The sequence below is a fragment of the Sciurus carolinensis genome, chromosome 7, assembly GCF_902686445.1.
Source record: "Sciurus carolinensis chromosome 7, mSciCar1.2, whole genome shotgun sequence".
Taxonomy (NCBI): Eukaryota; Metazoa; Chordata; class Mammalia; order Rodentia; family Sciuridae; genus Sciurus; species Sciurus carolinensis.
Window position 1 is genome coordinate 19,243,653 of NC_062219.1, and position 18,279 is coordinate 19,261,931.

An 18,279-nucleotide genomic window follows, 5' to 3' on the forward strand; every position below is an offset into this window, starting at 1 on the left:
ATGAAATACTTGAAATTTGTTAGAAAATGTAAAAAGAAACTATCATGCAGGATGCTATAGATAAAAAGAATATGTATTTAATGACAGTGTGAATGCTGGCATTTTTAGTATTTGTGGACACAGAAAACTTACACATGAACATACACACAAAAAAATACCTGCTAATTGGGGCTTTTTTTGTGCCCAATTTTATCTTTAGATATTTAGTAATCAAGTTTAAGTAAATTTTCAATTCACATAAGTAAAACGAAGAGCTTAAATGCAAAATACACATTTTTGTCTGTTTTATTAAACTTAGCATCACATTTTTCGTTATGATCTTTTATAGAATTTTTATTTCAAAATATATATATATATCTCACCAATGAAAGCAGTACTTACTGATGGTTTCCTTCCTCACACTTTGCTCACGCTCTTCCTTCCCTGAAGAGAGCACTCCTCCACTTTCACTGCTAATAGATTTTGCCAGATCCTTCAAGCCCTTGGTCAGTTGCCACTTCTTCCACAACATACCTTCTCCTCCTGATAGTATCGTATCCTTACTGTCTTGTCTCTGAAGACTCTTCGTATCTGCCTCTTTCAAAAATGCAGTCATTTCTCCTACAACAGGACATGCACATTAATGATAAAGTTTGAATTCTACTAAATCATGGCAAAAAGTCACAGGACTTGCATGTGGGAACACAGATTTGGAGGAGGTGACTCAATAGCTTTACAAGTTATAACCATAGCACTAGCAAAACCTGTCCTTTGTACTTCCGTAAATGATGTGGACTGTTCAGGCTAGCAGTGTGTCTGGAAGCTGCCTCAGGATGTCAAAACTTCATGAAAAAGTAGAGACTTTTTGGAGCTGAGACAATATAAACAGAAATGATATCTTGGAACTATTTGAGCTGCTGTTAAGGTGAACCCTGAAGAAAGTGCCACCAGCCCTGTCCTGTACATTTTAAGGTACTTCTCTCTGGGAATGGAGTCCTGTGAGTAGGCATTTATAAAACTGTCTTCAAGTACATTTGGAAAGGGATTTTGCTTGTGAAATTGTAAACTTCGTGGTTTCTCTTTAATCCACTGTTTCCGTTCCCTAGGCCATGCAAAAAACTAAAACTTACCACAACTTCCACATTAGCCAGACTTTATTCCCCTATTTATTAACTGTGGATGACTTAATTTCTCTATACTCTGCTTTGAAGGAAAGGCAGCAGCAGGGTAATGCTTAAGAGCATGGAGAAATATTGAAATGAAAGCAAAGCATTCAATATTCAAATTTTGGTTCTTTAAGCATATTATGAAAATTGATGTACCCCTAGAATAAGAGTGAACAAGAACAAAAGAGGTAGAAATTAAAATTTATTCCAATAATTTTGGCTTAGATAAAATAAATGAATCTCTTGTAAACACAACTATGTCTGATACAAGAAAAAATAAAACTGCTAAACAGTGAGACATACAGAGGGCATATTGTATGAGTATAAATAGATGAAGGTCAAGAATAGGCAAAATTAATTGATAGTAATTGAGGTCAGACTGTTGGTTACCTTGAGAGAGCAAATGGCTGGGAAGGAGAATAAGGATGACATTTGGGCTGCAGTAAAAATTTTTTGTCTCAATTTAATCTAATGGTGGTTCCATATGCAAAAATCAGTCAAGCTGTACCATTAAGATTTGTGTCTCAACTGTGTGTACATTTTATGACAAGGTTAGGCTTCTCAGAGCCTTGTTTTTCAACTTGGGATTCTCCTTGGCCTGCTTATCCCAGTTTTAGCAAAGAATATTTCTACAGTCTTCCTACCTTTGATATCTAACCAAGCTTCTCTTTTCTCAAACCTGATATCCATTCAAATTCCTCTTCCATGATCATTGATAACCAAGTTTCTCTTAGTAATTTTCCATCCACCTCCCTTTCCCTTTTATTTTGAGTTGCATTCTATATTTCTCCTTCATTTCAGTAGTTTTGAATAGAATCATCCTTGTTTTTTATAATTGTCTGCATATTTTTTCAATATACCTGAATACCAAAGTTTTTTTTTAAATAGTTGAATCTATACCTAATGGTTAAAGACTGGATCCTTTTCACCTTTGTCTTCCTAGCACTACATTGGACTCCAATAATTGGTGGTGGGGGGGTTTAGAAGTTAAAAATATTTCAAATCCTAATTTCGTCACTTTCTATCTATGTGACTTGAGAAAAGCAAGATGATTCTCTGAGCTTTGGTCTCTATATCTGTAAAATGGAAGTAGTGAGGTATGTTCAAGTGAGATAATAAACAAAAAATGCTCTGCACAGTGCCGGTCCCAGGGTAATAGGAGTAGGGTAAAATTTACTATTCACACTATTCATATGAAAAGGGACATTATTCCTGTAACAATTATTGAATGACTTTCCTGAAGATGTGAACATGAAATAACATAATTTGGAATGTGAATCTCTAGTACCTCCCTGGAAACCCAGAGGGTTGATAGGTAGAAGCAGTAAAATCACTATGAGAAGACACTGGTACCCAGGGTCCCTCTATGTGCTGGCTCAGTCTCTGTGTATCTTGTGAACTTAGAAATATTACTGAGGGTCTCTGGGCTAGTGTCCTAATTGGTAAATTGGAAATAATATTGTATAACTCAGTGGGCTGATATGAGTATTGAATGAAATACAGTTGGCTATATATTTGCAGATTCTGTATACGTGAATTTGAACAATCATGGATTAAAAACATTTGAAAAAAGTTACATTGTCATACTATGTAGCTAGTCCTATGATTGATGCATCTGTACTGAACATGTACAGAGTGTTTTCTTTATATTATTCCCTAAACAATATAGTTCAAAAATGATTTTTGTAGAATTTTTATTGCATTAGATATAAGTAATCGAGAGTTTGATTCAAAGTATACAAGACAATGTGCAAAGACTACATTATTTTATGTAAGGGACTTGAGCAACTTTGGATTTTGGTATCCATTGGGGGTTCTGGAACCAATGCTCTATACATGAGGGTTGAGTCTAATTAAAATAATGCACCTTGACAGGCTCAAGGCAGTCACTCAGTAAAAATAGTTAGCTTTATTATGATGATGAAGATTGTTAGTATTTATGGTAATTGTTATTTAAAAGGTACCAGATTTATAGCAGTAGACTTGCCTTCAAGTTTCATACTGGTATTTTCTAACTAGGTTGCACCCTTACCTTTGGTTTTGTCTTCAATTGGAGAATCATATCTACCTGGGAGGACAGAGTAGGATATAAATGAGAACACGTGTGAAAGTGATTTTATAAGTTAATCATTACATATGCTGATCTGAAATTAAAAGACCTTGCAATACTGGATGCTAGGGATTCTGAAACATTTCTTCTTCACCCAGCATGAACAGCTATTTTTTAAGAAATGCAGGCAAAGCTTTGTGTTCAGAGGCAGCAGGGATGGGATCCACTGACCTTCTTCCCCAGCTTTAATCTGGCTTTCAGGCATATGCATGCTCTCAAAGAAATCAGGTGGTTTCTTAAATATCTGGTTGAGGTAGAGCAAACGAGCTTGAGAAGCCTACAGGAGAAACATTATCAGCTTTTAAGTCTTTGAAAACAAAAATTAGTACAGGCAACAACATGTTAATGGCACTTGAACAAAATAGGAACATGTGAATTAAATAAAGCAATTTGAACCAGGCTAGCTCTAACAAATAAATTCAAATGCTGAGGTTTCTGTGATTTTGACAGTTATTTTTCAAAGAGTCAGGAAGCAGTCCTGGCCGTGGTATCTTAAATCCAGGAGCTCCTGAATCTTTTTCCATCTACCCCAATTACTCTGAGAGTGGACCCGAAACACTGAAACAGTACTGTTTCACTGTGGCCAAGATTCCTACCTCAGGCATGGAGTGGAGGGAGAGATCTGTGTGCACTGCTTGAGAATATTCCATGGGGGAGCAGCAAACGCCTTCTCTCCATCTAGGGCTTTTCCAGTTATGGGCAGGCACACATTAAACATTGGTATGCTTTGGGACTTGAGGGGCTTAAGGGTAGATGGAGCTACAACCCTGGTTCTGTGAAGGAGGGAGGAAACTCAGTTTGGGCTGATAAGTGGTACCATTATGTGCTTTCCTTTTGCAGGTCCTTAGGACTCAGGAGGGTAATATTTCACAATGTGTCCAAATGAGGTCTTAACATATTTAGTTAGGCATTGTCTGATGACATTCCAGATACCATTCCTTAAGGGAAAACAGCCTGATTTCACCAAGGTGCCTCTTCCTTCACACCATGCCTAATGATGGAAAGTGAAAAATGACAGGTTTTCAGTCACATGACCTTAATTGCTCTCCCAGGCTCAGTGGTCTCCCAGGCCTGCTTCATGGCTCGGATTTCATCTGCTCGTTCTGTGTCTTTTTTCACTTCAAATAATTCAGCTTCACTGTGTTCAGAAACCAGTCTCAAAATCCAGTAGGGTTTGTTCGGATCTTCCTGTTGGGAGTGAACAGCAGGTACCTAAAAAGTAAGATAAAACTTTGGGTCAACTCCTCCCAAAGGAGGTTTCCTCGCTTCAGGAGGATCTAAGTTTTACCCCCTGATTCACAATTTTATTATTAGGTATTTGCCCAAGAGAAATGAAATCATAATTCACAGAAGACTGTACAAGAATGTTCACTAAAGAATATCAACTGATGAATGGATAATTATATATTCCAATTATTAATAATATATTATATATTCCTATAATTGCATACTACTTAATATTAAACAGTTTGAAACTATTGCTATATACTATGATGTGGATGAGAGTCTCCGATAGACATCATACTGTAATGAAGAAGTTGAGCACAAAAGAGTACGTCTTGTATGATTCATTGGTATGAAATTCCACAACACTCCAAAACTGCAGATTGAAAGTACATGAGTGGAATTGGGTGCAGTGGCACACATCTGTAATCCCAGGGGCTTGGGAGGCTGCGGCAGGAGGATTGAGAGTTCAAAGCCAGCCTCAGCAACAATGAGGCGCTAAGCAACTCAGTGAGACCCAAATAAAATACAAAATAGGACTGAGCATGTGGCTCAGTGGTTGAGTGCACCTGAGTTCAATCCCTGGTCCCGCCCCCGCCCCCCACCACAAATGAAAGCAGATCAGTGGTTGTCTGGAGGTGAGGTATAGGGAGGACAAAGTCAACTGCAAAGAGTTTGTGGATATGATGTACCTTGATAGGAGCATGGATTATATCATGATTGTACAAAATTCATTGAATGGTACAATTAAGATTTGTACATATTGCTCTATGTAAAATTTATTTAAAATTATATACAATAAAGTTTAAATTATAGTTAGGTTCACTCAAAGCATCTCTTCACAAAAATGAGAGCAGGAAAGTTGATCATTTCTGGGTCTGGATATACTTGCCATCCACTTATTATGAAAGTGAACAACATTTTGATCTGTCATAGGATCCTTGCAAGGACAAATGGGTAGGGCAGATTTGACACAGAGTTTGACAATTTCTATATATTTGATGCTCATTGGTGGCAATCAGGTAGGAAGAGAGACTTTATTTTTTCACATAGCCTTTTTGGGACTCTTATGGTTTGGATATGAGATGTCACTCCAAAAACTACTGTGTAAATGCAGGAATATTCAGAGGTAAAATGAGTAGATTCTGAGTGCTTAGCCTAATTGGGCCATCCTAGGTTGAAGGGACTGAGTGGTAGCTGTAGGCAGGGGGGCATGACTGGAGGAGGTGCACCTGAGGGCATGCCCTGGAGGGGGAATCTTCCCTGTGGCCCCTTCCCTTTTCCTTTTCTCTCTCTGCTTCCTGCTCCAATGACCTGAGTGGTCGACCCTTTTGCCACAGTGCCTTACCTCACCTTGGGCCCAAAGAGATGCACTTAGCTAAACATTAACTGAACTTCTTAACCCAGTGATAAACTTCCTCCTCTAAGAAGTTTTTGCCAGGTATCTTGGTCACAGCAATGAAAAGCTAACCCAGTCACTTTCTCTTGCTCCTCTCCTTCTGTCATTGCCATCATGTGTGGTAGGATGTGTAATGGTATCCCACAGGTCTCTGTGGATATTTCTTTTTCTCTAACCTTTATCCTCTTACTGGAAATTCTCTATCAAACCATTTCTCATCATGGGGAGAAGGCTTCTCACAGTGGAGTAGCTTGGAGTCAGTTTAGGAAGTGGAATTTTCCAGGAAATCCACCAGAATAAAACTTACATGGTCACATAGCACTTAGGTTGAGACTGTCAGTCATCCATGTCAAATAGTGCATTTGGGGAAGGGGATTGTCGCAATCATTGAATGAAGTTTTCATATACAATTTTGTTTCAGTGCTACCCAAAAGACCTTGTTTTCTACAAGATTCCCCTGTTGAGACCCATTCCCACTCTGAGAAATTCTTTTCTTACTTTTAAAAGAGTTCATTAGCTTTTATCATCTTTTAAATGGCTTGATAAATGAGTTCATCAGAAAGTTTTCCAGCATCAAATTTTGATCAGGACAGAGTGCTGTAAAGGCACTAAGGGAGAGCTGCATGTCTTTTTGTTGTTGTTGTTTTTAGATATACATGACAGTTGGGTGTATTTTGACATATCATACATACATGAAGTGTAACCCATTCCAATTAGGATCCCATTCTTGTGGTTGTGTGTGATGTGGAGTTATACTGGTCTCATATTCTTACATAAACATAGGAAAGTTCTGCCCAGTTCATTCTGATGTCTTTCCCATTCTCCTCCCTTCCCTTCATTCCCTTTTGTCTAATCCAATTAACTTCTGTACTTCCCCAAATACCAGACTACTCCAAAATATCAGGTTGATTTCACCTTCCTACCTCTGCACCCACAACATCTAACACTAAAGCTCTGTTACCTTTGGCTTCCTGCATTTTGGTGTGAGTTATTCGAGGGCAAGGACTAATGATATTAATCTTAAAGTCCACATTCCAATAATAGTGTCCTGCATACTGACAGTTCAGTTAATACTTTTCAATATGGAGTTGGGGAAGAGGGTTTGGGAAAAGCATCCAAGAAATGTCCTCAAGCTATCTAGGTTGCTGCTGGAATCAGGGAGATAGAATTTTTCACAATTTAAACTTCAGTAGAAATGTACAAATAGGGATCCAATGAACCTAAGTTCACTAAGTGACTCTGATAGGAGAAAAGACCACACCCACCTGAGGCTCAAAGCGAGGTGCTTGCTTTTCTTTGGTTGACTTTTCTCTTTCTGAAGACTTTTCTTTGCCTTTCCTTGTTGTTTTGGAAGTTCCTGAGGATTTTTGACCCTCACTGATGGTATGGGAATCTGGACTTCCCATTGTAATGAATTCTTCATGCTTCTCTCCATGAGCTAGAAAGACATAAAATTGGAAACCAGTGGTCATTATATGACAATAAAATCATTTCATGTAAGAAGCAGGGATGTGAGTAGGGGGAAATGGTTAGTCTAATGAGTTCAGATTTCTTTTCATTCTTCAACAAGCAAACACATCTTTTATAAAGGTCCGTTTAACTCTTTTTATAAAATTGAGTTATAATTCATATAGGATCGACTCACCCTAGGTGTGTGTAGGTCAGTTGGCTTTGGTATCTAAGGCTGTGCCGCCATCACTACTATATAATGAACTTGCATTCTGGAAGCCTTTTATTTCGTTTGTTGAATAATTTCCCTGGCCAGTACTTGTGATTGCAATAGTGAATTCATTTATCTCAGTCTAATCTTTCTATTTCCCTATTAACTGTTTCTACTGCATTCCATAAGTTTTGATATGTTTTGTTTTCTTTTTAATTTATCTCTAAGTATATCTTAATTTCTCTTGCTCTTTCATCTTCTCTGCTCCATTGGTTAAGGGTATATTATTTAATGTCCACATATTTCTGAAATCCCCACATTTATTTATTATTGATTTCTAATGTCCTTTAATTATGATCAGAAAACATATTTGTATCATTTTCCATCTTTGACATTTACTTAGAGTTGCTTTACCTATGATCTATCTTGCAGATGTTTCAAGTGCACTTGGGAAGACTGTTCTGCTGTTGTTGAGGGTTACTCTATAGATATTTGTTAGGTTGAGTTGGTTTACAGTGTCATACAAGTATTTTATTTTCTTATTGATTTTCTGTTTAGTTGTTCTATCCACTGTTAAAATTCAAGTATTAAAGTTCCCAAATATTATTGTTGAATTACTTATTTCTTCTTTCATTGTGCCTATTTTTTTATATTTCAAACTGTTTATAAGGGTTTTCTTTCTTGAATATGTGACCCTTTACCATCATAAAAGATCTCCTTTTGCTACTAGTGTCTTTTATCTTAAAATCTTTTTTTCCTGGCATTAGTGTAGCTACTCTAGGATTCTTTGGTTACTATTTGCATAGTACTGTTTTTTGATTCTTTTTGTCTTCAAACTATTTGTATCTTTGAAACTAAAGTATGTCTCATAAATAGCATACAGTTAGATCATGTTTTGTTGTATAGTATATTTAACTTGTATTTAAAATAATTACTAATAATGAGGGATTTTTGTCTGCTATTTTACTCTCTGATTTCATGTAGATTTTACCTTTTTTGTTTTGTCTTTTTTTGTCTAGTCCTCCATTGCTACCTTATTTTGTGTCAAATAAATATTTACTACTGTACAATTTCAATTCCCTTGTTTTTTGTCTTTTGCTTGTTATACAATTTTATTTCCTTAGTGATTTCCTTGGGATTGCAATTAAAATATTAATTTATAGCCTTCTAGTTTGGATTCATGCAGTTTAATTTCAATAGGATACAAAAATCTTTGCTCTTACATAGTTCTGTCCTTTATACTGTTACTCTAAATGTCATCTTATACATGTTGTATCCATCAACATTGACACATAATGACTTTAGCTTGGAGTCAGCCTTGTGAATGGGGTATCCCAGGAAACCAGCAATCCACTAATAATGATATGACTGGGGAATAAGACTTTGAGGAGCTCTAGCACTATTTTACTCCTGGTGACTGCCATCTTGGATTGTAACATGGACTATCGGTTTTCAACAGAACATTTCTTGCTTTCCTTGAATAAACACTTCTGAGTCATTTGGTAGATTTTTTTGTTGCTTTGTGGAGAAGCTAATTCTCAGAATTCTTGCTCTGCCAATTCCCCTGGATTTGTCTGCTTCTCTGAACCTGTTAAGAATCTTTACATGCTGATAGTCTGTGGCATGGTCCTGAGAAAAATGGATAGTTGATGTATCCGTTCTCTCACAGCTGCCTGGAGACATTGTTGGTAGTATATGAAATTAAAAAGAACTCAGGGAAGAAAGGTGTGACTCCATTCTAAGCAACTTGTCTCTTGCCTGTGATGAGTAGGACAAGATAAAAATGAACTGGTAACTTGTGAGCAGAAAAGTGAGAAAAAAGAGCACTCAGAAAGAGAATCAGATTATCAAAACCAGAGAAGAAAAAGGCATAAAATTAGAGATGATGAACCATAAAAGCAGGAATAAGAGAATAAATAATAAAAAATGAATAAAAAAAATTATAGGAAGACACACAGTAAAATCTCCTTTCATCGGAAACCTGGGACAGGCTTCAGAATATACATTTTATCCTGTGCTCTTTGGCATTCTTTGCCAGTCTAATACTTGAAGGTTGAAGAAACACTACTTGCACGGAAATGAAGCTGCTGTATGAAGGAGCTGCTCCTCTCCACAGCCCTCTCAGGCCTTCCTGCCTCACACAGATGTTGCAGTACCAACCCTTCATCCAGTATGAGGGGACTGGGCTTCAGTTAGCCTTATTGGCTACAGTCACTTCTCTAACTTCTTGCCTCAGTGAAATCCAACTCCCAGAGACCTCACTGACAACAGAATATAAAGTTAACTGTATTTTCTAGCCCTCCTTGTGGGTAGTGTTGGTTAAATGAACCTAATAAAAACTGGGGTAGAAAAATACTCTTCTCACTCTGCGCTTCATGACAACTCTGTTATTGGTAATGCTGTGTTTCTTGTTAGAGCAATTAACAATTCTGTGAATGTACAAAACACCCAGGGAGTCTGTAAAATGCAGATCTCAAGGCCCCACTCCCAGAAATCCTAACTCTGGAGTCTGAGATGAGGGGTTAGGAATCTAGAATTTTAAGAACTGCCTTGTGTGATTCTGATTCAAGTGTCCTGTGGATCACCCTTTGAGACGCACTGCTCTAAGAATTCCACACACTTTTCTCTTTTGCTACAAACAAGTACTACAGAGGAATGGGTTGAAAGGAAACGCATTAATGGCTTAGAAATCAAAGAAGCTAAATGTGCTTTGCAAGACTGGTTTTCAAATTTGATCCTGCACTTTAGCCTGTGAGGGGTTATTTTGAAATGAATTTATGGCACTCCCCTAAAATTTCTGATTTGGTGGATCTAATGTGGGTCCTCCATGTGCACATTGCTCACAACCTCCCAGCTGGTGCTGAGGCTGCTAGTCCAAGGATCACTCTTTGAGGTCCCCTAGTTCATGTTTTAGAAACTTCATCCCCAGGGCAAAGGTGTCCAAGGATGGGACCTGCAAAAAGTAAGTTGGTCATGAGGGATCTGCCTTCATGAATGGACGGATGTCATTGCTGTGGGAATAGGTTTGTTATTGAGGGAGTGGATTTCTTATAAAAGAATAAATTTGGTCCCCTTGCCTCTCTGCCTCTCTACCACATGTGCCTTCTGCTGTGTTGTGACCTAGAAGGCCCTCACTAGTTATTGGCACTTTAGCCTGAAGTACCCTAGCCTCCATAACCATTGGTCAGTAAATTTCTGTTCTTTAAAAATTATTCAGTCTGTGGTCTTCTGTTAGAGACACACAGCATGGTTATGATACCTTATGTTTCATTAATTCTTTCTAGCAATTAAATATCCAGGTGGCATGGAGGCATGTAATCTTTTTTTTTTTTTTTTGAATCTCTACTATGTTTCTTTCTCATTTGATTCTCAAAGGATCCCAGAAAGGCAGATTCAGAGAGATTCTGTTTATGTAATTTCCTGCTAAGAGTTGAATCAGCATTCAAATTTAAATTAAAAAACCCTGTCAGTCCTTTCCAAAATCAAAGTCTTATGAGTCACACCATTAGCAAACTAAAATAGCAATTACAGATCTCATCAATTACTTGATGCTCTGATGTTATGTACTTTCAAATGGGAAGCAGGTCATTCTATAAGACTGCCAAGTGATGCTGGGGATAACTTGTTCTTCAACTGATAAGTGCAGCTGCTGAGAAATATTATGCCATAGAAAAATTATTGGTCAAATAATCTCATGATTTGACAATGAATCTTGGCTAAGCCATTGGATAGGTTAAGTTTGTCAGATACTTTGAGCATAAGTTGCCCTTCTGTAAAATGATGATACTAACTCCATACATGAGTCTAAAAATAATCAACATAGACCATGTAAAATAGCATTCTACTGAGTATCATACAACCTGGGCTTCTAAGGTGTTAAATAAATTTCAAATGAAATTGAATCTTGAGCTAGTCCTGAGGTACTTCTGGGCCTCTCTTTTCTTAGTGCCCACAGTTAGTAATATTTGAGCCATACATTTAGGTGTATTTGAGTTCACTGAAAGGAACATACTTAATATGTAAGTTTATATACATTAAGCACTTCCTATTGTGTCAGACATAGCAGGTGTGTGCCATTCACTTCCCTTATGTTATTAATATAAAACTAATTTCCATTTTCTTAATGGTACAGCACATATTAACTTTTTCCCATGAATTACAAGTTCTTGGAAGTTCAGAATATTATTATATACCTCCTTTCAAATCCCTAATTTCACATCTATTATATGGAATTCATGATATGCATTATGCTAGTCAGCTTCCCATCACTATAACAAAATTCCTGAGGAAAACAAAGAAAGTTTTATTTTAACTTATGGTTTCAGAGGTCTGAAACCAATGGTCACTTGACTATTGATTTTGAACCTGTGGTGAGGCAGAACATCATAGTGGAGATTGTGTTGTGGAGCAAAGCTGCTCACTTCATGGATTCTGGAAAGCCGGGGGTGGTGGGAGAGGATGGGTAGGGCCCCAATTTCCCCTTCCAGGGCATGCCCACAATGATCTACTTCCTTCAGCTAAGTTCTACTTCCTGAAAGTTGCACCACTACCAATAGTGCCACAGGCTAGTGACCAAGTCTTTCACACATGGCCTTTATCTGATCCAAACCATAATGGTACTCATTATTAAGCTGTTTAACTTTGGTATGCAAAGTTTACAAGAAATCTGTATATGTTGGTAGCATATATAGCAATAAGATACAAGATAAAACATGGAACTGACTTAAAACTTATGAAAAATATGACCCCACATGGCATATGCATGTAATTAGAAGACATCGGGAGGAAATGATCACTGGCATAAAGGATATATGTCTTGTAGTGAGGTAGTGTTCAGGGAGTATCTGTTGATGGAATAAATGTGCAGTAGTTGGGAACCTTCAATACATAATAAAACCTAGAAAAACTATAGAGGTGTAATTTTATTTTGAGAATTAAAAACAATGCTTTAATTTGCATATTCAGAAAATTAAATCTCGTGATTTAAGCAGTCATATAGTTTCTAAATAAGAATACTTGTTTAGGACAAAGTATACAATTATCAAGTACATCTATATTTGGTAAATATAAATAGAAAAATTTCCTTTATCAATCTATCTATATATTAAGATATCTACATAACTTAATCTCTCTATATAATATATGTGATAGTGTTTGATTTATTTCAAAGACCTTATATATACAATACATTCTATTCCAAAAACCCTGAGACAATAAAAACAATAACACACAGTATTAATTAAAGGTAAAGAAAGAGTGTTATGATCCTGCTCATATAGTTGCATGCAACTTGAACATAAATGTTTTTGATAATGATACCATTTATATGTGTTTCAGCAAATTGATCAGAATCTCAAAGGCATAGGTCAGCGACATAAAGATGTAAACTATAAGCAGAAGGAATTTAAAGTCATATCATGAATTCATCTGAAGGGAGGTGATAGCACCAATTCCTCCCTGCTCAAAGTCCTCCAGTTTCTTATTTCCTTAAGTGAAAGTCAGCCACCTCGATAAGCAATTTTTACTGCAATTTAGAATTGAAATATACTAAAGGTGGCACTGTTGCCTCATGTTAACCAGAGGCCAAGTTTCTTAAAAAGTATAAAAGAAATACCCTAGGTTGAATACAACTATAATTTAGACCTTATTTTATATTGTGAGTCATAAAGATGTGAATTTTTAAATCGTTTTATATTTTATTTCTCACAGAAATTCAATGTTTGGTGTAAATGAGTAAATAAACATTTCTATTGACTTGAGAATGAATATAAAATTTTGACCAATATAATAATTAAGAGAACTTGAACAATTTCTTTCTTTGTATGAAATATTTATATTTTAAAAGTAAACTAAATCGATAATTTGAAAACATTAGCAAATAAAGTTTTCTAAAATATATCATACCTTAAAATTAGGGGATGTGGGTTTTGAGTTGTAAGTATAATTGAAGCATTATAAAAAAAGTCAATGCATTGATGGTTTAATTTAATCAAATTGTCTAAAAATCCACATTTATAAATATGACATTAAAGACTAATTATTCTGAAATTAAAAGCTGCCTGAATTACAAAGATTGTCCAACATTTTCTTCCACATAGAGAAACATCCCAATTCATTCAAAACACAATTCAATTCTCAGTTTCTTTTCTTGTTGCTTTTCAGCAACAAATGTATTATTCAGTGGAAGATGTGATTTAATTTTAGCAGCTGCTCTTTTATACAATAAAATTTCAAGTGTTATATTAAAGAAGAATACATATTATTTCTCCTGAAGCCTTTTTTGCTATTTGGAGAATAGCATCTTTTAAATGCTACAAGATTCTAGGAACTTCTATACATCATTTTGAATCTTCATAATGACCTTGAAAGACATCAGTTAATCAAATTAAATTTAATCTGATCATTCTATAGGTTTTGTTGTCTTGCAGGTGGCAAACATCCCTGGTTCAGATCACTGAACCTACCATAGTTTAGCTACTAGGCTGTATTTTCCCATTTAATAATACTGTTCTTTCAAAATTTTAGCTCATATTGAGTTCATTCTTACCTAACTCTGTTTTTTACATTATTTGCTATCCTGTATCATTGAAATATATGGTGTTTGACTTTCCCTGGAAAGCTTAAAAATTTTCCTCAATATTTCTTCCTTTGTCATTGCACATTCTTAATAAATCTCATTGGATTCATAAACAAGATTTCCCTGTGAACATGATCTCAAATTAAATTTAATGCAACCATTCTATAGGTTTTGTTGTTGTTGTTGTTGCAATTATTGTTGTTTTCCAGTGCTTGGGATTGAACCCAGGCCCTTGCACGGGAGAGGCAAGTGTTCTATCACAGAGCTACACCCCCAGCACTGTAGCTTTCTTTTCATGATTTATGCTGGCATAATGTATTCCCTGTCATGTATTTTATATTTATACTTTCTATAAATGACAAAACATGACTATTTTGGAATTAGCAAGACAGGCATAACAAAATATTATGGTGCAAAAATCATAAGTCTAAAGAAATAGTCAATTCATGAAAGAGGCCACATAGGCAAAAAACTGGGATTTGGTTCTCACTCTTGATTTACTATAATTTCTAGTTTCCAGGAATATATGATAAAATTTACTAGTACTATGAACTGTCCTTGAAGAACAAAAGAATAAATGAGAATAGCTTTGCTGAACACATTAGCATGAACAAAACTGTGCTGTTTCCCTATTATTTTGATTTATTCCTGTAATTGTGAATATCTTTTACTTGCACATAGGTCTTTAGTATAAAATATTTAATTCCACTGATACTAAGCACAAACTATGTATCTTCGTCTTGGTAGGAGGAGAATACACTACCACAACTCGTACTACTCTTTCAAGCAGGTTTCCATTGATTTACACATATGAATTTTTTAGGTTACAGTAGGTGCCAAGAAACTTTGGTTTGGACCAAAGGGGAGGTGGAGATAGGATAAAGGCTAATTTAAAGAATAACAAAAGTGACAGCCTGACAGGAAAGAATATACAGAGAGAGAGACACACACAGTAATCCATGAAGAGGAAAAACAAATAAGATTAACAGTTTGTTCTCACTTGTTTTCCATTTGAACATTGTGGGCATGGACGTTGATTCCAAAATTAATCAAAGGCCTCAGAGCCACTGCTATAGGGAGGGTTCAGGAGAGTTGGGTGGACTCAGGACACTTTCACTGCAGAGGACCCCAAGCAAGGCCTGGGGCCTGCAGCACTGGCTCAAGGAGACTGCTGTAGGGGCCATGACAATCAAAGTCAGCACCTTTGCCACCATGAGGGAACCAGCGGGGCCCACACAGCATTAGGCATGGGCTGCAAGGAGCTTTCAGCGTGCATATGATGCTTATTCATGGGAAACCTGTTCTCCTCTGGTTAGCAAGAATACTAGATGGAAGTCTTGCCTGTCCTGTATTTCAGACATCCTCAGTGGTGCTGGGCAGTGGCTGTGCAGGCAAGGCTGAGCTAGAATGAAGAGATATTTCAACAAAATTCCTATTTCATGAGATTACGTGGGGATATGTGGCAAGGTTTTTATGTATATCATAAAAGCAGTTGCACAGCTTCTTGTTCAAAAGCCAGTTTTGGAGCCCCTGAACAACTGCTTGGGGAGTTAGTTATCCATAGCACTTAAGACTAGCACAAGGAGTGGCCGCTCTGTGGCTCAGATGCTCCTGCCTTCTCCTCCCTTGTTTATGTCAGACATTGATCAGAGATGACAACGCTTTCTCACTGAGCATGAACCCAGCCTCAGAATCTTGTTAACGGCAGGCCAGGGAGCCATCGGGATTTTGGCATCCCTGCTCACACTGGCACGACCCTATCATGCATCCACTCAGCAAATGTTTCCTAACATCTTCTGTCTGGATCCGGAGATAGGAAGGGGAGGTTGGGAAAAGTCACAGTCCCTGCCCCCAAAGAGAGGAGCACTGCGGAGGGGGCCAGCAAGGTCAGGATTTCCACACAGAGGCACACGCAGCATGTTGGGAAGAAGCAGGGACTCTTGTTATTTATTCTAATAAATTGTCTTTGAATTATATGATCCCTTTTAAGAAACCCAGTAATAAGAGTTTTCTCTGAACTTCTATATAAACAAACCTCTTTCCTGTTTGGTTCTGTGGGATAACACAGGCAAGCAAACACCTGAACAGAGTTTTTAACAGTTAGTAAATAAGGCAGTAATAACAAGAGTAGCTTACATGTCTCCTTCCATTCAGTCATTCAGCAAATATTACGGAGTGCTAATCATGTGGACAGTATCTAACCAAAGGCTACACAAGGCATCGTAAAGACAAGAATGGATAAAACTCCTCGCCTCTCAAGCTTCCATTCTAGTAGGGGAATTCACACATGAGTAAGTTAAATGCAGAAGTTCCCCCTAGAAGACGCTCCAAGATCCCCCAGTGGGTACCTGGGACAACTGTAAGTACCAAGCCATATATATATATATATATGTTTGTTCCTATTTATACCTTCCTACAATAAATTTTAATAAATTAGGTACAGAAGAAATTAACAAAAATAGTATAATAAAAGACAATATTATAATAGTAGACCATATAAAAGTTATGTGCATGTGATCTCTCTCAAAATACCTAATTCCATATCACACAGTGGTAATATGTTCAGATCATGGGTGACCACTGATGACTAAAACCACGGAAAGCAAACTGAAAAGGGGAAATTACTGTCCACTCTTAAAGGAGACTAAGAGCTGAGAGTTTGTCTTCTCACATGTATGACAGATGTGCATTAAAAAACCTGGAAGATAACCCAGGAAGCTCTGATGGGGGCTACCACGGAGTATGAGGACTGAGCTTTATGGGGACAGAGAGCTTTTACTTTGATGCTTTGTTTGGTGTGGTTTTATTTTATTTTTAAAATAATGTGCATATATTATTTAATTGTCAGAAAATCTGGCTTCAATTTTTAAGGGAACATAAATAGAAAACACACACTCCTTCCCTATCTGCAATGAAAGGATTTGTCAATATTTGAAGAGCTTATCTTTAGCGTTATGCTTTTGCAACAACTATGGACAAATATAATTTTAAAATATAATAAACTTTCCTGTACATTTCTTGAAAATGCCAAAGGTATAATCAATACATAATTTTTGCTAATTATACAAAATGTGTTTAAATTAGGCCTAAATAATCATGAATTTTGTTTTTCAGGAACTAGCCAGTATAATGCGAAACATAGTTAACACAACAGGAAATGCAGCAGGTCATAGGAGATAAAGCATAGTCAACAGTTTTAGCAATTAATATGATCCATGTACTATTAAATATTTATATGAAATGCGATGTGCACATACAAACATTTAGAGTGACATACCTTTGTTATCATTTTTCTCTAAGTCCTTTAGTGCTTGAACAAATACCTGCTGACTTTCAGTGAGAGGCCAACTATTGTACAACACCAAGCACTGTATGATGTACTTATAGCCCTGTGAAATCAAACACAGTGTTTAAGAACAAGCCATAAGAAAATACATGATACATGCCTAAGAGAATTTGTTATGCTCAGCACATGGGAAGTGCATACTTTTCCTGATTATATGATCATAATTTAATTCAGCAAAACCAGATGTTCTCACCTCTGTTGCACAACACTTTTTAAAAGTTTAACATTTTCCCACCTCCACCTCTGCCTGGCCATTTTTTGTCTATTTTTTGCCAATGCAGTGGGTATAAAGTGATCTCTCACTGTTGCCATATTCTTCAAATGATTAAAGAATTTGAGTATTTTTTAACCCTCTGAATTTTTTTGGATTTTCTTTGTGCTCAGGCAAAAAAATGGTCTCCTACATTATCTGTTGCTGCCTCTCTGGATTAAAATTTCACAATTAAATCTGAAACACATCTGGAGTCCAACTTTATTTATGGGGCTAGCTACAGGTCTGGTTTTATTTCTCTTTTTGTAGAGGTAATGTCCCTAGCACCATCTACTTGATAGATTACCTTTCCTCCTTTGATTTATGGTATCGTCTTTATTTTATATTAAATTTCCATTGAAACATGGATCTATTTCTATTTTCTCTCATACTGCTTCATTTACCTGTTCTTGTACTAATCTTATTTTTATTGCAATGATGATTTAATATGTCTTAATATTTAGAAAGGGATGTTACCTGTGTTTGCTTTGTGAGTTGTGATTCATCCCAATTCTGAAAATACACAGTGGGAATCTTGATTGGGATCACATTGAATTTAAAAATTAAT

The 18,279-nt window shown here is 36.5% G+C and overlaps 1 protein-coding gene across 4 annotated transcripts in view; it reads right to left on the minus strand.

The window, feature by feature from the left end:
* Window positions 1-18,279, minus strand: part of Adgb (androglobin) — a 171,154-nt gene that overhangs the window by 17,689 nt on the left and 135,186 nt on the right. For all 4 annotated transcript variants that reach the window (XM_047558383.1, XM_047558381.1, XM_047558380.1 and 1 more), the window contains 6 exons: window positions 17,393-17,504; window positions 7,144-7,316; window positions 4,291-4,467; window positions 3,427-3,532; window positions 3,178-3,213; window positions 382-600 (listed from right to left, as the gene is read on the minus strand). In XM_047558383.1, the coding sequence (XP_047414339.1) occupies window positions 382-600; window positions 3,178-3,213; window positions 3,427-3,532; window positions 4,291-4,467; window positions 7,144-7,316; window positions 17,393-17,504 (823 nt within the window). The remainder of the gene's footprint in view (window positions 1-381; window positions 601-3,177; window positions 3,214-3,426; window positions 3,533-4,290; window positions 4,468-7,143; window positions 7,317-17,392; window positions 17,505-18,279) is intronic.